Source organism: Colobus angolensis, unplaced genomic scaffold (genome assembly GCF_000951035.1).
Source record: "Colobus angolensis palliatus isolate OR3802 unplaced genomic scaffold, Cang.pa_1.0 Scaffold82, whole genome shotgun sequence".
NCBI lineage: Eukaryota > Metazoa > Chordata > Mammalia > Primates > Cercopithecidae > Colobus > Colobus angolensis.
This window is the reverse complement of record NW_012122043.1, coordinates 4598413-4619641: the sequence shown is the minus strand read 5'-3', so window position 1 is coordinate 4619641 and position 21229 is coordinate 4598413. Positions and strand designations below refer to the sequence as shown.

At 49.6% G+C, this 21229-nt stretch overlaps 1 protein-coding gene across 4 annotated transcripts in view; it reads left to right on the top strand.

Annotated features, from left to right (window-relative positions):
• The window catches only part of MLPH (melanophilin), a 74037-nt gene that overhangs the window by 31717 nt on the left and 21091 nt on the right, over positions 1-21229 (top strand). Inside the window, exons 5-9 of one of the 4 annotated variants that reach the window (XM_011929607.1) lie at positions 1373-1476; positions 2743-2862; positions 7794-7998; positions 9605-9744; positions 17526-17609. In XM_011929607.1, coding sequence (XP_011784997.1) covers positions 1373-1476; positions 2743-2862; positions 7794-7998; positions 9605-9744; positions 17526-17609 — 653 coding nt within the window. The remainder of the gene's footprint in view (positions 1-1372; positions 1477-2742; positions 2863-7793; positions 7999-9604; positions 9745-17525; positions 17610-21229) is intronic. The other 3 variants (XM_011929608.1, XM_011929609.1, XM_011929610.1) reach the window with 3 other exon arrangements.

The window sequence follows — 21229 nt, the reverse complement described above, 5'->3', positions numbered from 1 at the left end:
TAGGATGGATGGATGGATGGACATATGGATGGTAGGATGGATGGAAGAAAGGAAGGAAGGAAGGCTAAGGTGGTAGGTGAGTGGATGGATGGATGGATGGATGGATGAGTGGATGGATGGATAGATGTCTGAGTGGATGGATAAATAGATGTCTGAGTGGATTAATGCATTGGTGGGTGGATGGGTAGGCAGCTGGGTAGATGGGTAGATGGATGAAGGAGGAAGGGGATGAGTGGTAGGTGGATGGATAGATGAATGAATGGATAGGTAGGTGGAGGGGTGGATGGGCAGGTGAATGAGTGGGTAGATGGGTGGATGGATGGATGGATGGATGGATGGATGGATGGATGGATGGATAAGTAAGTGAATGGATGGATGGATAGAGGGTGGATGGATGGGTGGATGGATGGATAAGTAATTGGATGGGTGAATTGATGGATAGATGATGAATGGATGGATAGATAGATGTCTGGGTGGATGGGTGGGCAGCTGGATGGATGGGTAGATGAATGAAAGAGAGAAGGATGGGTGGTAGGTGGAGGGATGGATGAATAAATGGATAGCTAGGTGGATGGGCAGATGGGTAGGTGGATAAGTGGGTAGATGGGTAGGTGGATAAGTGGGTAGATGGATAGGTGGATGAGTAGGTAGATGGATAGATAGGCCACTGATTGAGTGGATAGATGGATAAATCAATTGATGGTGGGTGTGTGGATGAAGGAGGGAGGGATGGATGGGTGGGTGAGTGGATGAGCCACTGATTGATTGGGTAGATGGATGTATAGATGGATTGATGATGAGTGGGTGGATGAAGGAGGGAGGGAGGGATGGATGGATAGATGGATAGATGGATGGATGGATGAATACATGGTTGGATGGGCCACTGACTGAGTGGGTAGATGGGTGGATGAATAGATGGGTGGAGGATAGATAGGTGGGTGTGTGGGTGGGTGGATGGATTGATTGATGCATGGATGGATGGGCTGCCTATTGAGTGGGTGGATGAGTGGATAAATGGGTGGGTGGGTAGGTGAATAGATGAATAGATTGATGAATAGACAGGGGGGTGGATGAATTGGTAGACGGGTAGATGGAGGTATACATTGCTGGGTGGATAGGTGGGTGAATGGATGAAGAATGGAGGTATGGATGGGTAGATGGATGGATTAGTGGATGGGTGGGTGAATGGATGAAGAATGGAGGTATGGATGGGTAGATGGATGGATTAGTGGATAGGTGGGTGAATGGATGAAAGATGGAGGTACGGGTAGGTAGATGGATGGATTAGTGGATGGGTGGGTAGATGGACTGACAGATGGCTTGCTCCCAGACTGTTTGTCCTGGGGTGGAGTCATGCAGGTATCTATTGCAGCTGGGCCTGAGTCAGTCTCTGAAGAGAGAAGTGGAGACAGCGAGCAGACAGATGAGGAAGGGGAACAGGACTCAGAGGCCCAGGCCCAGCCCTTTGGCAACAAAGTAAGTCATCTCCAGTCACCCCCTCCTCAGCCAACTCGATTCCACCCCGCAGCTGGAACGTCAGGTTCTTATTTCCTGAAAACCTTCATGGCCTCTCCACAACTCCACTAGTTCCTACTGCGTGAGCACCAAGAATCTGCTGCCCTTTCCCAGCCCTCAGTAGTCTCTGAGATCCTTGGGCACCAGGCAGGAGCAGTGCTTCCACCATCAGAAACCTCAAAAGCAATGTGTGGTGTGGGCAAAGTCTGCTGAGTGTGTGGCCAGAGTCTGGGGGCACACAGGTGCAGCAAGTGCAGCAGGCTCCTGTAGGGCAGGCAGGGGTCCTGAAGGGCTCTCGGGGGTCCTGAAAGCAGCTGCCTTTGCAACTTTCAGAAAAGTGGACCCCTCAGGCTCTCCTCTGAGAGCTTTTCTCCTTCTGTTGTTTGTTTGTTTGTTTGTTTGTTTGTTTGTTTTGGTCAACCATGAGCCTTGTGTTTCTGTTTTCAAGTATTGTTTAACTTATTTTGGGTGGGTGAGACAAACAAGGTAACCCCTGGGTTTTGAGGTGGGATACAGGAAGCCGGAGCAGCTGGAAGAAGGGGCTGGGTAGGTGAGCAGGGGTTCAGACTTAGACGCTTGGAGAGAAATGGGCCCGTGACATGCAACGTGAACCAGGTCTTTGCAGCTACTGTGAGGGGAATGTCATTATCTTTCATTTGAGAACATTTGATTAATGCTATTTATGAAGTTCCCAGAATGCTCTCCAGTGCCTGGAGTATTCCCTACATGATAGAGCAGTTTAAAGAATCAAAAGAATTATAATGAAATAGGAGTTTAGAGCTAAATGCAGGCTCTTGCATCTAAAGAACAAGGAACTCCCAGGAGCTTGCCCACCTCTGCCTCTCTCAGCCATCGCGCCCCCCTTACCCGAAGCCCCAGGGACCCTCCCCTCTCCCAGCCCTGGAACAGCTTGCATGCCCCCCAGGTGGGGCCCCTGGGGCAAGGGCAGGGGTTCAACTCCGTATTCCTTCTGCTCAGCCAAGGTTCTGGAGACGCAGATCCCGCGTCCTGGGTGGGATGGGCACATGAGCACCAACCAGTCCTCCCACCAGCTCCCCCTCCAGGCTCAGTCAGGTTCATTCCTAGTGGAGGAGGTGGATGTGCTGGAAGAGGAGCCTGCCCCACCACCCTGGGGGCTGAGTATGGGGTTGGGGAGGTGTGGGGTGTTTGGTCCTCTCCCTCAAGCTAGCCCTGACTTGAGCCTTGTCCTGTCTTGTGCCTGCTAAGAAAAAGCGCCTCCTCTCCATCCATGACTTCGACTTCGAGGGAGACTCAGATGACTCCACTCAGCCTCAAAGTCACTCTCTGCACCTGTCCTCAGCCCTTGAAGCCAGGGACAGCCCGCAGGTCAGTGAGTCCTCGTGTCTTTCCCCTGCCCCTCCCAGGAACCTGGGTGGCAGGTGCTCAGGCCCCAGGTGAGGGATAACACTCTGGAAGCAGTGTCTGATGGCCGCACAGTCCCACTGGCTCCCAAGGCATGACAGAGCAGGGGACCCTTGTAGGAAGACAGGATCCAGAGACCTCACACTCCCTCAGGATTAGCATGTCAGGCAGCTTGGAGAAGCAGGAGGTGATGCAGGGCCCTGAGGCTGGACAGATGAGCTGGTGCCCAGGGATCGGTGCTTGGCACAGAAATAAGGCAGAACCCCCGAGACTCGGGAGGGCAGGACAGAGAAAGGCATCTGAGGTGGAGTCAGGCAGAGCCTGCCATGATGCCTGCATCTCCATCTTACTGGGAGGGGAACATACACTTTATCGCCCAAACTAGGACAGTCCTGTGATACCGGCAGCTTTTAATGATCACACCTAGACACAGGCATATGCAGGGGCCATCCAGGTGAACAGGACATGTGGCTGCCTTACTCATTAGCTGTGTGGCCTTTGTCCCTGGAACCTCTTCAAGGTGCTCATTAGTGGTCATTGCTGGTTGATCATTATTCATTAGTATTTATGTGGCAACTGAAATTACTCAAGATAATAGATTAGATCATTAGGAGTAGGATTAGAGGCCGGGCGCGGTGGCTCAAGCCTGTAATCCCAGCACTTTGGGAGGCCGAGACGGGCGGATCACAAGGTCAGGAGATCGAGACCATCCTGGCTAACACAGTGAAACCCCGTCTCTACTAAAAAATACAAAAAACTAGCCGGGTGAGGTGGCGGGCGCCTGTAGTCCCAGCTACTCGGGAGGCTGAGGCGGGAGAATGGCGTAAACCCGGGAGGCGGAGCTTGCAGTGAGCTGAGATCCGGCCACTGCACTCCAGCCTGGGCGATAGAGCAAGACTCCGTCTCAAAAAAAAAAAAAAAAAAAGGAGTAGGATTAGAAGGGATGGGATCAAACAAGAGAGAAAGTAGAGTGATTAGGCCTTTCTGAGTAGATACAGTAACGGAGGCTGAAATTTGGGTTTGTGTAAAGGTCTTTGGTACAGTTAAATTAGGTCAAGAAGTGAAGCCAGATTTTGGCTTGTGAATAGGCTTGAGTTGGGGGTTGTACAGTGAATCGTGGCTGAATAAAATCCTAGTATGTTGGAGAAGTTAAATATCTGTAATGGGTGTTTTAGTTTAAGGTTATTAGTTATGAGATTAAGCTCCACTGCTAGCAAGAAGCCTAAGGTGTTTACACCTAGGGCTGTGAGCTGCAGGTGGAGTGGTATGGTTGTTTAGGGGAATGAAGCAGGAATAATACTGTTGGTGATAAGGAATCTGGCAAGGATGCTGCCAATTGTTAGGCGCTTAATTGAGTTAATTAGAAAGGGGTTATTTTCATTAATAGTAACCAGAGTTGTGAAGCAAGGTTGTCCCATTAGAGTGAAGAAAATAGTAAAGGTACTATAGACAGCTGTTAAGGAGGTGGCAATAAGATAATAGAAAGGGCTCAGGCATTGGGTATGACGTGCTTGTGGTTTCAGTGATGAGGTCTTTGGAGTAAAAGCCTGTGAGGAAAGGCATACCTGTCAGTGCAAGGCTGCCAGTAATAAGGGAGGAGGAGGTGAGGGGTAGAGTCTTGAACAGCCCTCCTATTTTGCGGATGTCTTATTCATCCATCATTGAGGTTGTGGATGATGGACCCTGAACCTAAAACAATATAGCTTTAAAAAAGGCATGGGTGCAGATGTGAAGGAATGCTAGGTGTAGCTGATTAATGCCAGCTGTGACTATTACAAGGCCTGGCTGACTTGAGGTGGAGAATGCCACAATTTTTTTAATGTCATTTTGTGTTAAAGCACAGATTGCTGTGAATACGGTAGTAACAGCCCCCAGACATAAGGTAAAGGTTTGGATTGATAAGTTATTTTCTCTTAAAGGGTAGAAGCGAATGAGCAGGGAAACTCTTGCTACAACCACAGTGCTGGAGTGGAGTAGGGCTGAGAGTGGGCTTGGGCCTTCTATGGCAGATGGGAGTCAGGGATGGAGGCCCAGTTGGGCTAACTTTGCTGCTGCTGCTAAGAGAACGCTAATTCATGAAAGGGGTTGGGGGTGGGGTCTAGACCAAATATGTGTTGAAATTCTCCTGTGTTGGAGGATAGGAGGAACCATGCTATCGCTAAAATAAAGCCAATATCGCCGATACAGTTGTACTGGACTGCTTGAGGGCTGCAGTATTAGCATCTGCTCGGCCGTACCATCAGCCGATTAGTAAAAAGGGCATGATTCCTACACCTTCTTATCTGATAAAGAGCTGAAAGAGGTTGTTGGTGGTAACCAAAATGAATATTGTGATGAGGAAAATAAGTATTTGAAAAATTGATTAATGTTGAGGTCTAAGTTTAAATATCATATTGAAAATTCTACAATAGATCGGATAATGAAGAGTGCTGCTGGGATAAATATTGTGGAGAAGTGGTCTAGTTTGAAGCTTAGCGAGGGTTTGAGATTCTAGATTGTCAGTGTGAGATAACGGCTTCTTGGTCTGTGTATATAAATGTCGTTGTAGGGATGACTAACAATGAAGGCACATGCAATAGATGGTTTTACGTAATTTGGGTATGAACCTTTTTTGCAGGGGTTGGCTAAGGTAACAGTAATTGGTAAGATTAAGGGGATTAGGGCTGTTATAGCAGGGGAAGAATTCATGTTTGTTATTTTTATTTGGAGTTGCACCAATGTTTTTGGTTCCTAAGACCAACGGATGACCTAATCCTTTAAAAGCTGACAAAGCCATGTTATTAGACATAGGGGCATGAGTTAGCAGTTCTTGCATACTTTCTCGGTAGGTAAGAAGTTGCGGGCTTCTATTGTTAGATCCACAATCTAATGTTTTGGTTAAACTATAGCTACAGCATGCAAATCCCATAATAATTTTAGGGTTTAAGGATAATAGGAAGATGGGCACAAGATGTATAAGTATTCATGTATTTTCTCGTGTAAAGGAAGGTTTAACACTGTTAATAGACAAGTGTCCCTCGTTGTGTCATGATTAGCATATATAGGGAGTAAAGGGCTATAATCAGTATATTAAGTCCTATAAGCATAATGGTGATATTTGATCAGGAGAGTGAGGCCACAGTCACAAAGTGCTCTCCTACTAGCTTACTGACGGGGGGTAAGGCAAGATTAGTAAGATTTGCTAGACGTCATCAAGAGACTACTACTGGGAGCAGTGTTTGAAGGCCTCGGGTAAGTAATATGGTTTGGCCTAGGATTAAAATGGTAACTAGTATAAGGGCTGTGCTGGTTATTGGTGTCAGGTGGCTTGTTCGAAGGGCTCATGGCAGCAGTAGTAGTAAAGCGATCCCTAAGTCGAACAGGAGGAATGTGATGGCTACTAGGAAGAATTTTATGGAAAACGGGAGGCGGGCAGAGGCTATTGGGTCAAATCCTCATTCATAGGGGCTAGATTTTTCTATATAAATATTAAGTTGTGGGAGCCAAAATGCGCTTATTATTAGTAACAGGGCTCGTAAGGTGTCAGTTACTAGGGCTAATGTCAAGCTGATTATTTCTGCCCTACAGGATCATTTCAAGGATGCTGTATCAGGGTTTTCTTAGAGGGACAGAACTAATAGAAAAGGAGAGTTTATTAAGTATTAACTTACACGAGGTCCTACAATAAGCTGTCTGAAAGCTGAGGAGCAAGGAGAGCCAGTCGGAGTCCCAGAACTAAAGAGCTTGGAGTTCGAAGTTCGAGGGCAGGAAAACATCCAGCACAGAAGAAAGATGCAGGCTGGGAGGCTAGGCCCATCTTTTCGCTTCACGTTTTTCTGCCTGCTTTATATTCACTGGCAGCTGATTTGATGGTGTCCACTCGATTAAGGGGGGGTCTGTCTTCCCCAGCCCACTGACTCAAATGTGAATCTCCTTTGGCAACACCCTCCCAGACACACCCAGGATCAATATTGCATCCCTCAATCCAATCAAGTTGACACTCATTACTAATCACCATAGATGCTGTACCTGGAAGGCATGAGACTCACAGGTAGGCAGTAAAGGTAACTATGGGCACAGAGCCAGGCCCAGGCCCAGGCCCAAGGCCAGCTTCATAGTGAACTCCTGAACTCCATTCCCAGCATCACCTGGGCACATGCAGTGCTGAGCCAGAGTTGGGGTGGGGCTGGGTCCACCCAGGCCAGTCTGAGACCCCTCCAGGAGGAGGGAGAAGCAGGGTGGGTCGTGGAAGCCCCAGCCAATTGGTTTCCGGGCCACAGGTCCTGCTCTAACTGGAGGCTGGCCTAAGTGTGCATTGCCTCTGGCCTCCACCCCCCACTCACAGTCAAACTGGAAGGGGGTTGTGGCATATTGCTTCTTGAAGCCCTCAGCACCTCCTTTCCTTGGGGACAATGATATAACACAGAGACCCCTCTGCTGGAGGGATGTCCGGATTACAGCCAAGGAGCTGCCAGGAAGCCCCAACCCACCTTTCTGATCTTCAAAGATTAAGGTGTACATAGTTAGTAACAGTGTACCCTTTTCCCAGAAATACGAACTTCCCTGCCCACGTCCACAGGGCTTTGGTCTCTAGGTGAGTCTGAGCCCCTGAGGCTGTGTCAGGAGAGTTTTGGTCCCCTTGTGTCATGCCTGGCCCAGGATGTCATTGGGAACCCCAACATTGCACAGACACAGGCAATAGGCAGTCAGTAGGCAACAAACAGGCAATATATGCTTTAGCACAGTCTTCGAAATTAAAGAGAACTGAGTAGCAGGGGCCAGCATGGATGAGCGTCTAGTGCTGGGTCAGTCAAGTGCCTGGAAAGCCTCAGAACTTGGATTGAAAGACCCACATTCCAGGCAGCGGCCCCTCCTAGTAAACTCTGCAGAGAAGGCTGACAGCCCCATGTGCTTAGTCCCTCACAGATGAGTCCTGCTCGGAGAAGGCAGCCCCCCAGAAGGCTGAGGGCCTGGACGAGGATGACACTGGGGCCTCTGGGTGCCAGCGCCATCCAGAAGAGGAGCCGATGAGCATCTCGCCTTCTGGACACGGCGCCCTCCCTGAGCTCTGCCCGCCTGGAGGCTCCCACAGTATGGCCCTGGGGGCCGCTGCTGCACTCAGTAGGTGCCCTTGGCCAGGGTCTTCCTGAAGGGCTCGGCATGGGGGAGCGGGTCACTGAGAAACAACCCCAACACCCTGACCTATGCCTTCACACGGGCTGATTTGAAAGGCCCCTTCCTTTGGCGTGATTGTCCAGGACGTGCAGTCCCAACAAACGCCGTGGACACCTGCCCTCCCTGGGATATGTGCTTCCCTGTAACTCTCAGAACTTCCAGCACAGGAGGTGGCCAGCCCACAGCTCCCTGCTGCTGGCCGGGAGTGGGACATGCAGGCCTCCCTGAAATGACTAGAACCACTGGTCAACCGGCCAACCATCCTGGTCTGGGCAGGATGGGCATCTGGACATTGCCACCACTGGCCCACGGTTGGCTCAAGGCTGTTGATCAGGAGATCTTCAAGCACTGAGAACCTAAATCTGCTCGGCTTAACTTTGTCAGTTTTGCTTTAAAATGAAATCCCCAAATCTCTGTCTTTTCTGGTAGCCTGAGGGTGTATGTACCATAGGTCCAGGAGTTCAGATGTCCCATCAGAGCAGGAGCAAGTAAGATCACAGCAGCAGCCAGCTTCCCCTAGCCACAGTCAGTGGCTGCGTGCGGGAAGGCTGTCTACTCTCCAGCTTCCCTCTTCATTGTATTGAAGGGACCATAATCTCATGGCCCTCGTGCTGACGGGGACCTTGGAGGCTTTGGGAGGAAGGCAGGGTTCTACTTTCCCCCAAAACAATGAATAAATGAATCTACTTTGGCCAAGCCACAGGATGGAGACCTGGACAGCAGTTTTATTTCCTCTGTGATCTCAAGTCCTCTGAGCACATGGACAGGAGACAGTCTAGGGGAGAGGCCAGGAGAGGCTGCATCGTGCTGGGAGAACTGCCTCGGAGTTAGGCAGTTCTGAGTTTGGAGCCTCAGTCTGCCAGTCTGTTTCACTGGTTCTCACACACATTCTTTTTACACATCAGCCTCTCAAATGGGGAATGTCTTACCGTGAATGTGGGAAGAAAGTCTTAGTGAATGTGGTAAGAAAGGGGTGTGCTCGAGTCTCACTGGCAGCACTGTCTCTCAGTTGTGCAACATCCAATCTGCAAAGTCTGAGATTCAATGAGATATGCTGTGCTGTTAGAGCAAATTGCTTAACCTCTGTGCACGTCAGTTTCCTCATTGTACAAAAGGGGTTAATAATGTCTAACTCATCCCATTGCCATAGGGATTAAATGAGATGGCTGAACCTGCTTGACTACATAGCAAATTATCACAAACCTAAAATGTGACTTGAAACAACACAGTTATGATCTCATCGTGGAATCTGGTGTTATTTGCAATTTGAAATTGAGAATCATGTTACATTTGCTTTTCAAACATGCAAAGTATGTCCACTCTTATCCCCACCCGCACTGCCAGGCAAGGGCCTCTTTTTTCCTGAAGATCTTTGTGTGTGGCCGTGGAATCTGCCCCATTCTTATTGTGACTTTAGAACCTCAGCCCCATAACATGAACATCATTATGTCTTCATTTTCTTTGAGCTCTCATTTTTCTTCATTGGACTAAACACATCCATCGGCTTTCAGCTTTTCACTCTAAGTAATTCCAACTCACTCTTGCTCCGAAGGGTCAAATGTCATCAGGAATGAGCAGCTGCCCCTGCAGTACTTGGCCGATGTGGACACCTCTGACGAGGAAAGCATCCGGGCTCACGTGGTGGCCTCCCATCATTCCAAGCGGAGAGGCCGGGCGTCCTCTGAGAGTCAGGTAACAGTGGCTGGAAAGACTTCTGTCTTGTCATTTCTTTGGGTGGAGTCTTTTTACTTCCACACCAAGTCACTTTAGAGAAATTGCAGCTCTTAATACTTTCAAACTATGAAATTGCACAAGCCTACTTAATGGAGATACGTCATCACAGTATTTTTTATGGAAGTGAATTCACAGAACAGAAAATTAACCATCTTAGTATGGCCATTCCCCAAAAATTAAAAATAGAGTTTCGCTATGATCCAGCAATTCCACTTCTTGGTATACACCCCAAAAAATTGAAAATAGGGACTGAAAAAGATATTTGCATCCCTGTATCCATATTATTATTTGTAATAACCAAAAGATAGAAGCAACCCGAGCGTCCATTGACAGATGAATGGATAAAAAAAGGCAGCATGTACGCAGCACAGGGTATTATTCACCCCTAAAAAGGGAGGAAATGCTGACACGTGCTAGACCATGGATGAACCTTGAGAACACTGTGCTAAGTGAAATAAACCAGTCACTCTGGACAGATACCATATGGTTCCACTTCATCTGAGGTTCTCAGTCAAATTCATAGAGACAGAAACCAGAATAGTAGTCAACAGGGGCTGGGGTCAGGGGAATGGGGAATTAGCGTTGAATGGGCAGAGTCTCCGCTTTGCATGATGGAAGGAGTTCTGGAGATGGACAGTGGTGACAGTCACACAACAGTGTGAATGTACTTAATACCTTGAAAATGGATAAAAGGGTAAAATTTTATATCCATTTTATAATTTAAAAATTTGAAAAAAAGGAATATTTTATGGAATTTAGGGGAAAATAAATAACCTTATGTCTTTCAGAAAATTTATTATTCATTTATTTATTTATTTATTTATTTTTAAGATGGAGTCTCCCTCTGTGGCCCAGGTTGGAGTGCAATAGTGCAATCTCAGCTCACTGCAACCTCCGCCTCCCAGGTTCAAGTGATTCTCCCTCCTCAGCCTCCTGAGTAGCTAGGAATACAGGCGTGCACCACCATACCTGGCTAATTTTTGCATTTTTAGTAGAGGTGGGGTTTCACCTTGTTGTCCAGGCTAGCCTCAAACTCCAGACCTCAAGTGATCCCCCCACCTCAGCCTCCCAAAGTGCTGACATTACAGGCGTGAGCCACCATGCCTGGCCAAAAAATTAACTTTTAGTAGAGGTGGGGTTTCACCTTGTTGTCCAGGCTAGCCTCAAACTCGACCTCAAGCGATCCCCCCACCTCAGCCTCCCAAAGTGCTGACATTACAGGCGTGAGCCACCATGCCTGGCCAAAAAATTAACTTTTAAGGTGTACAATTCAGTGACAGTACATTTACAGTGTTGTGTAACCACCACCTCTCTCTAATTCCAAAACAACTTCACCCCCAAAAAAAACCCATACCCATGAAGCAGTTATTCCCCAGTCTCGCTTGTCCCCAGCCTCTGACAACCACCAGTCTTCCTTCTGTCTCAGTGGATTTGTCTATTCTGGACATTTCATGTAAATGGACTCACAGAAGGACATCTGGCCTTTTGTCACGACCTCCTTTCACCGAGCATAATGCTTCTGAGGTCCATCCATGCTGTAGCACATATGGGTGCTTCATTCCTTTTTATGAAAATATATATTTTATACTCAATCAAGTATGATGTATTTTACAAGAGGAGGAAATAATCTGTCAGCTATGTGAAACCCTTAGCAGGCTGTATTATTATGATTTTTTTCAGCTAGAGTCTTGCTCTGTTGCCCAGGCTGGAGTGCAGTGGAGTGATCTCGGCTCACTGCAACCTCCACCTCCTGGGTTCAAGTGATTCTCCCACCTCAGCTTCCTGAGTAGCTGGGATCACAGGCACCCGCCACCAGGCCCGAATAATTTTGTAGTTTTAGTAGAGATGGGGTTTCACCAGGCTGACCAGTCTGGTCTCAAACTCTTGACCTCAAGTTATCTGCCCGCCTCGGCCTCCCAAAGCATTGGGATTACAGGTGTGAGCCACCGTGCCCAGCCCCTTGTCAGGTTTTATATAGGCATCAAGAAACTCCACTCATAATACTTAACACCTGTTAAATTAGTAGACTCACTCACATTGTAGACATTAACTTATGAAATAATTCATCACAAGATTTAAGTGCTCTGAGTTCCGCGCGCTGCATTTAAATGATGATTCTGTTGAGTTAGCTGATTTCAATTTGAGCAAGTTCATGTTGCTGGGGGAAAGGCAATCTTGTTTCTTCTGAGAACATTACGGCCACTAGATTCTTTAAGGCAATGAAAGACACAGGCTATTAATGTCTCTGATAGAGCCTTGACTCCAGCAATGTAATCACAGGATGGGGGCTGTTCCGTAACTGATGACTCTTGAGGCACGAAACCCAGAGAAGGGGAAGTGGGGCTGCTCTGAATGGAGATGGGAACCGCAGTTTCACCAAGGCTGGTCTCAGGCACATCTTCTGGTGCCTGGATGAGTGTAGGTCCAGCTTCTTGGGTATGGTGATGCCTGGTACAGAGCCCCTCCTCCCTCCCCCTGGGAGAGCTGGGGAAGGGAATGGCTCTATAGAGCTTCCCTTTGGGCCTGTGGGCTGTCAGGAGGGAGGCTGAGCAAAAGCTGAGCCTTGTCAGGAAAGGCCTGGAAGCAGCAGGGAGGCAGATGGTGCACAGCTGGGGTTCTCACGGGGCGGGCGAGGTGGGCGGGGCACACAGAGGCTGCTCTGCAGGGTCCAGGGCTTCTCCAGCACCCCGGCCCTCTGGTGCACGGGACGACCTGAGATGGAGCATCACCCAACTCTTCAGCCGCAGGGCTGCGGATTCCTCTCCCAAGGCCTTGGCCTACACTGTGGCAGTCCCCAGACCAGCACTGGCTCAGGAGTGGGCAACAAGGAGACGTGTGCAGTGGGCCCCGGGCTTTTCTGAGCTCTCATTCAGCAGGAAATCTGTCCCGTGGCTGTTCTCACAGGGCCAAACCTTCGCATGCATGATAGGTGGGGGCTCCTCCAACCTCCTGTCACTTTGCTTCTGCACCCAGAGAAATGATCTGCCGAAAACGAGCACCAGAATTTCAAAAAGAGCCTTTCTTAGCATGGCAATATGGGGAATCATAGGGGTCTGGGTTCTAAAATTGGGCTAGTGGCCACGGGGCAGAAGTGCGCAGTTTCTGAATTCAGCATCTCTCCGGAGTCAGTGCCCACGGCTGACATTTTACTGTAGTATCATCTGGAAGCTTCCTCAACCCTGGGTGGAAGTTTCTCCTGCACCAGCTTCCTTGAGGGCCCACTTAGTCTCTGAAAGAAGCACCCTTGCCCCGAGCATAGCCGGGCATGAAAGGCCCTGAGAAGGCCTGCATGAAGACTACTTATGGCCGCTTCACCCACTGGCCCCACAGTTCCTGAGGCATAGAACTCCTTTGATGTAACAACAAGCAAGGCCCTGATGCAAGGAAGTGTCCTTTCACTCAGATCAGGGAGTGACTGGCTTGGGCCCTGCAGTTTCTGTGTCCCAAGAGGTCTTGGAAGCAGCAGGTGTGCTGAGCCCTGGCAGGGACTCAGAGCAGACCCGGTGCCGCAACATTCACGCCTTCACCGCCTGCATTCGCAGATCTAGTTCTGAAACATGGAATACGTACAAGTCGGGCAGAGCAACTTCATTACTCACAGACAGGCTGCGAGGTCCCCAGGCTCAGGGAAGCTGCAGGGAGGGTAGAGTCTCGGCTGCAAGTGTCCTGTGTCATGCGGCAGCTGGGGGACCCCAGAAAGCATTCCTCTCTGAGTCTTATACCCTGGGAAACTGGGATCACTGGGCAAAGGATATCCAGTTCTAGAGCTCTAGATAGTCCAGACAGTTCTTCCTTGTATCAGAAAGTGGCTTTCCTGGCACATTCTACAGTTATTCTGAGAAAAGAGGAAGAGCTGACTCAGCCAAGTCCATCCAGGGACCTGTGGCTGCAGGGGACAGTGGAGGACCAGGGTGGCCAGGATAGAGACATCTCTGGTGTGGCCAGGATAGAAACCTCCCCACTGTGGCCAGGATAGAGACCTCCCCAGTGTGACCAGGATAGAGACCTCTTGGGTGAGGACAGGATAGAGACCTTCCAGGGTGGCCAGGTAGAGACCCATGGCAGATCCTTGGCTGGCTGAGCATCTCCTAGCTTCCTAGTCTGAAGACAATGGGATGAAGAGGAGAATCAAGTTGTCTATTTTCAGTAAACCTTTAGTTTACCAACTTTAGTAGCCTTTAGTAAAATATGTATCATGGTATCCAGCCCCGCTGAAATCAATTATCTTTTATACCTGCTTGGAATTATTCTCTAGTTCATGTTTGTATATCCTGCCTCTGGAATTGTTTCTCTTTATTTATTCCTATGAACTTGTATTTACTTTGTCAACCCTAAATAATGAGATTCAGAAAATATAAGTAAGTATTAGTACATCGAGTTTATCAGAACAAAAGCTTGACAGTGGCCACCCGAAAACACAGACTCCAAACAAATACGGCCCAAAGTGGACTAGTGAAGGTTTCACTCATGTAGAAATGTTAGCAGGATCACACCCTTGTGGAGGAACAGTGACCTGGGGGGCCCTTATCTCCAATCCTCTTTGGTCTTAATTATTTATAGGGAAAAAAAGAAAAGTAGAAGTTTCAGCTATGAAACATGCCCTCTCAAGACTCAGAATTTAAAGTTCCAACAGCTTTGTTTGAATTATTTAATGTCACAACCTCAACTAATATTTCACTTAGATTGTTTCCCATGCATCTTTATATGGAGGAAATTAAGCAACAGAAAGAAACTCCAAACGCAGCAGCGATCCTGTACTTCAGAGAAAAAAACCCAGACAGACTCTTAGAGGGCCTTTGTGAAGTGACTGCCGTGGGACCCCAGGAGGAAGCCCTCTCAATCTACCCATCAACCCCAAGACTCCCAGTCATGCCCTCAGAGCCTGAGCGTTCTCAGGAATCGTATTTCATCACGGCTCCTCTGAGGAGTCAGGCAGCTGTGCGTTGCCTGCCTTTGCATTTGTATTTATAGCCACAGCTTTCCAGACGAGGCGTAATCAGAAAAAACTGTAGATATTGTTCAAGCCCAGACAAGGCCCAAGATGGCATAAACATGTGGTAGGAAAGAAGCTTCCAGGGGGCTGAGATGGGAGACGGGAGAGGAAAGCACCCTGGCGCGCACCCTCCACCCCTCACTCCCGAGGGCTGGCCTTGGGACCATTCGTGTGTGCTCAGGCTACAGAGACGAACAGTTTCCCATAAAAGTGTCACCAGTGACACATTTTGTTGGTTTGTTTTAATCCCTAGCCAGTGTCTGTATTGCATTTGTAAACTTTAAACTTTGGTATTGTTGCGAATTGAAAGCACAAGGGGTTCATACCTAGTATTCCATCCATATGTATCTAAGTAACGTGATAATCCTGACAACTGGTGCCCACGCAGGGTCGGACACCCAGGTCTGAGTGATGCTACTCCCCCGAGAGCAGTTGCTACTGTTGGAGAAATATAATTTTTTTAAAAACCCGAAATATTTTCATTACCCAGAAAATCTCTCCATAAGGGTAGCAGAGAAAGAAGACAGTTTTATTCTTGAACAAGCATCAAACCAGAGTATGGCACATGCCCCAGGCAATCCGCTGAGAGATTGCAAAGACAGGAAGGGCTCTCAGCCCTTATGCAGCCCGGCAGGCCCAGCCCATTCTACACAGTTCTCAGCACAAACCATTACCAGTCCTCACCAGTGAGAGGACCGGATGGCGCCTTTGATCGCAGTGTACATCCTCGCTCCAGCATCATAACCAGAGACCACTATGTTGGCTTTAACCAGAAGAAAAGCAACCTTCTCACACATCTTTAAGATGGGAGCTAGTTTTGCAAACTGAAGCAAGGTGCCCACCCACGTTAGCCTCTTCACCCTCTCTTGGGGAGTGGGAGCTAGGGTTATCGCCAGGGATGTTTCCATTTCAAAAACACAGTTCCCAGGTTGAGTTTTGAGACTGCAGAGAGGCTTTTTAGCCATTTTGAAGATTTAAATTTATTTGGAAAAAGCAGAGAAAGAAGCTCTGAAAGACAAGGGGGCAGTGGGAAATCTCTTCTCTATTTTCTTTCTTTTTTTTTTTTTTTTCAGAGTCTTGCTCTTGACGCCCAGGCTGGAGTGCAACGGCATGATTTCAGCTCACTGCAACCTCCACCTCCCAGGTTCAAGCGATTCTCCTGCCTCAGCCTCCCAAGTAGCTGGGATTACAGGCATGGGCCACCACGCCTGGCTAATTTTTGTATTTTAGTGGAGACGGGGTTTCACCAGGTTGGCCAGCCTGGTCTCGAACTCCTGACCTCGTGATCTGCCCTCCCCTGCCCCGATCAGCCTCCCAAAGTTCTGGGATTACAGGCGTGAGCCACCATACCCGGCCTCTTCTCTATTTTCAGCAGGCAGAGTGAGCGCCTGATTTTTCCAGTGTGTTTGCATTTGCCCCCACACCACTTGGGCACTCAGGAGTAGCCGAGGAGCTGCTGCATCTGCATGTGGGCTTGTCTGAAAGGGGCCCGGTGCTCCCGGAGCCGGGGTTGCATCATACTCATTGTGTCCATGCTGGTCACCTCCTCAGTGTGGGAGCCTGGACACAGCCAGGGCCTTGTCAGAAAGCAGCGTGCAGTCACCCTGAGCTCATTTCCCACTCTTCCCTGCTGGCCTCTCCCTGGCTCCCTGCCGCCCCCACCCACCTGTAGCTCCTGCGCACTTCCCACAACCCCAGCCTCCTCCATCCTGCTTCCAATTTCTCCCCGTGTGCGTTTTCCCCTCTCTTCCACTCTGGATGTGACATTTCCCAGTGATGGTGTCAGGCACTGGCTGGGGAGCTGTTACCCTCTCCTGAGTCCGCATGTATGCCAAGCCCACTGCTTCCGGGAGACAGAGGCTGTGTGCCGAGGGCTGTCTCCCCAGGGTATTGATCTCTGCTTCTGCAGATGCTCAACAGGACCAGAGGGTGACTCAGTTACTAGTGGCCACTCAAGGCGTGGGCCGAGGTCTCACCGAAATCCTGGTGTTGACGTTTCTCAGCCAATCATGTCCTTTGGGGAGATTTGCCCACTCCAAGCCCTTGGTGCTGTGATGATTCAACTAATTACCAACCAAACAATACAAAAGCATCTTGACACTCCACAGCGCCACTTCCCTCTTTTAAAGCCAGGTGAGCTGTAAATGAGATAATGGCAGGAAAGATGCATCTGCTGAGCGAGGAAAAAAACTAGAAAATTGATTTCTCATGTCTCAGTCTGGGAGCTAATAGACTTTGGGTGACTCAAGAGTCTGGTGACTCAAGGGATGAGAAAGTTGTACTTCTGGTCCCTTTACGTTGTCACCTGAAGTGCCTTGCCTCCTAGCCTACTAGTGACCCAAGGCTCTTGCTAGCTAATGACTGTGTTTAATCACTGTAGCGTAATTAACTGATATCTTCCTGTGCTGCTCAGTACCGGCAGTGACAGTGGCTGTCCACAGTAATAACAGCATCACAACCTTCCAGATTCAGCTCCTTGTCCTGCTGGACTCGGCTCCTCTCTTGCCACTTTCACTGTCCTACTCTCCGCTCTTGGTTCTGCTCTAACATTTTGCTTGGTGTTGCAGAACTCATGGTGTCAGAAATGGGTTTCACAGTTAACCTTCCCAGGCCATGTCATGGGTGGTGGCCTTAGCTCTCCTTCCACTTCTTGAAAATTTGGTGCTTCTGAGGTGGTGGGTGCCAGTGTCTTGCTGGTGGGAGTGCGCTGGGTCCTCTGCCCACTGTTTCTCTCCTTCTGCTACAGATCTTTGAGCTGAGTAAGCGAATTTCAGCTGTGGAACGTCTGCTGACCTACCTGGAGATCACAGTTTTGCCTCCCTTGGCCAAGGTAACACCAGGGACTGGGCAAGGAGAAAGGGCCCCCACAGCTCCTTAAAGGAGGCTGAGGTGTGACATGGGCTTTTGGGAGAAGAGTTTCTTGAGATTTTACTATTTGTAAGCTTGAGTTCTGTGTGCAGTTCTCAGAGAGTCAGGCGGTTCCCACCACGTAGCCTGAGTGAAGTTGTCTGTCCCATCCAGGCCTGCCAGCACCCCTCATGCCCAGAGCTTGAATGAGAGAGAACTTGGAGGGCACACAGGTGTAACAGCCTTCCCAGGGGACATAACTGGAGATGAGAGGAAACTTTCTTGGCCCTACAGCCTCTGAGATCTAGGCACCAAAGCAGGGTGGAGTCTCCTTCCGCACCGTGTTTGTGAATGTATCATCAGCACAGCTTAGTCTGCTATATGCTGCTATAACAAAATACCACAGACTGGGTAATTTATAATTAGCAGAAATGTATTTGGCTCATGGTTCTGGAGACTGGGAAGTCTAGGATCAGGGGGTGGCATCTGGTGAGGGCCTTGTTGCTGTGTCACCACATGGCACATGGTGACAGAGGGCAGGAGAGACAGAAAGCAAGACAGAACTGAACTTGCTTTTATAACAACCACCCTGGAATGAATAACAAATTCATTCTTTCAATAATGATATTAATCCATTCATGAAGGCAGAGTCCTCATGACCTAATCACCTCTTGAAAGTCCCATCTCTCAATACTATTGCACCAGGGATTGAGTTCCCAACACAGGAACTTTAGGGGACACATTAAAACCACAGCAGCACACCAAGCAACCTGATGGGGAGTAAGTAAAACAAACCATGGCCTGCTGCAAGAGTGTGCATGCATGTGTGTGTGTGTGTGTGTGTGTGTGTGTGTGCTTTTGTGGCTGAGAGACAGGCAGACAGACAGCCGGGGGTGCAGAGGGAGTGGGAGACCCAGTCCTCCATTCTAGCTGAGTCACAGCCACACATCTAGCACCTGGGCACCGAGATAAGGAGATTCAGAAAACATGATTAAGTATTGAGTTTCTTTGACCACAAAGTTTGAGGATAGCCTTCTGGGTCACACAGACTCCAAAGGAAAGGGGTCAGCGCTCCAAAGTGGAGAATTTAAAGTTTCACTTATAGAGGCAGAAACAGAGAAGTTTCTCAGTGTTGCAGCATTTTCCATACAAGGCCCAAAATTGCATTGTAGCAATTCAGTAGGTTACAGCTTACTAATTCGGGGAAGATTGCTTTAACACTCCATGAGTAGGGGTAACGATCTTGAGAGGGGTCTCATCTCTGGCGCCACTCGGTCTTTCCTAATCGTCTACAGGGAAAAGCAGAAACTGAAGCTGCCTGCTACTTGACTCAGGCCACATAGCCACATCCCTCTCAAGGTTCCCAATCATTTGAAGTTTCCACAGCTTTAAGTTTGAATGATTTACCACAGGACACTCCTGTAGCACCCTAGGTTTGCAGCTGCTCATTTTTCTTGGGGCCAGGGCTCTGGAGAAACAGAATTGGGTGAAGCTCAGGCTGAGGTCATGAGACCAAGTGGGAAGCAGAGCACAGAGGCCCCAAGTTAGACCCCAAGGGCTTTGTCTGCACAGGCTCTGACCCCAGCCAGAGCAGAGGGAGACTGAGGCCCAGCCCGCATGCCATGTGTCCAACAGGGACCATAGCTGCCTTTGTCTGTAAGGGGATGGGTTACTGTGCTCTATGCTTTACGGGTGGCTAGGGCTGGGCTGACCATGTGCCAACATTTCATTTAATCCTGCAGTACCCCTGCAAGGTAGCCATTTCTTTCCCTCATTTATAGATGAAGAAACTGAGGCCCAGGCTCTCATGAGTGAGACTCAGCCCATCACTGGCCGGAGAGCACCAGCTGAAAGCACAGGGAGGTTGGGGAGAGCGTTGCTTCTCGTGGGATGCCTCTAGAAGGGCCCTCGCCTGCACTGGAGTCAGATTGGCCCCAATGCAAGCTCCAGAGCCCCATCGGACCCCACGGCCCATATCCAGCCATTCAGCCCCCAGGCCGCCCCCAGCCGCCTGCTATACACTGACCCAGGTCCCACTCAGGCCTCAGCTCTGCCTCTCAGGTAGACACTGGAGATCTGTCACTCACCTCCTTTACCACTTTCCTGCCCAACTCCTTCCCCACCCTGCTGACCCCTCGGCAGCACTCGGGACCCGCTGTCTGATAGCCTGTGCGGCCCTAACTCCAGCCCACCCAGAAACGAGTTACCCTTGCAGAGGGAAAGGGCGGCCACCATTGCCGTGGCTCTTGTTGGTAGCTCCTGGCTTTGGCCTTTTGCTCATAAAAATCTCAGCTCAGGGACTAGTAAGTCAGAAGTAACAGACTCCACATGGGACCCGCACTGCCCACACACTCCCTGCGAGGGGACACTGCTTGCAGGAATGGCCCTCTGGGCCGTCAAGGAGCTGGACCTGAGAGGCAGCCAGGCCCTCCACCTTGAGGGGGCTGGATCTAGGGTGGCCAGTGTCCTGTTAGGGGCTCTCAGGGCTTGCACCTGGAAATTCCTGGCAAACAAGGACGAGTTAGTCGCCCTGGCTGTGTCTCATCATGCTGGTTCAGGTCCCTGTCACACACGTATGTTGTCATGTGTTTTCCATACATGTGTATACGTGTGCATGTGTTGTGTGTGTAGGTTTGTGTATGTGTGTGTGTGAGAGTTTATTTACTGGCTTACAAAGTGAAGACAATCCCTGCCTCTCCCAGGCATCCACTGGCTTCCACTCTCACACCCCATCGCTCTGCTGCGTCCTGCCTGATGGGTGCTGGGCTTCCGTTTCTCATGGGGATTCTGCAGTTTCTCAGCCCCATGCACTCTGGGACAAAGTTCAGCTCATGTCAGGCTCAGTGGCGTTTACAGGCTGAATGTCACTCCCGATCTTTCCACCGAGGGCCTCTGTGATGTGGGGGCTTTGTCAGGAAAGTGGAGCCTCATGGAAAAGCATCCCGGCTAAAACATACAGCTTATTCATTGACTGAATCTAATTATCCCCTTGGTGTTCGTCTGTGAGACCCCAGGCAGCCAGCCCTGCCGATCTGTCTCAATAGGCTTCGTCCAAATAGAAAATTAAATGATCGTGGTAATATCCTCAGCTTGATGGGTGAGGGAGGGATCGATGCCACCCAGGGGCACCGTGGACTGTGAGCAACTTCCTGGTGGAGGCGCCTGCCCTCCCTCCCTCCCAGTCCTCCAGTGTCAGTGGAGGTGACGGCTCCCAAAGGAAGGGACGAAGGGTGGCACTAAAGTTCCCCAGGTGGCATCTCTGGGCGGCCCTCACCTCACATTTCAAAGTCGACTTCATGGGGCCAGGGGAAAGCCATCAGAATGTGGGATGGATGAGTGAATGGGCAGACAAGCGAATGGGCGCCGTCTTCCTGGCCATGTTGCTAACCTGTGTGACTTCATCACCTGGGAAGAGTCGGGAGACACAGGGAGCCACTCTGCTCCCAGCGCCGGCTCCTGACGGTGGGAAGGTGGCCATGAACAAAGTCAACAAAAACGCGGGCCTCGCGGGGTTTGCATTCCATTCAGGGGAGGCAGGAAACGCGCAACTGCAGGAACATCAAGTTTCCCCCAGAAGTGCGAGGCCTGCGTCTGCTGAAGGGA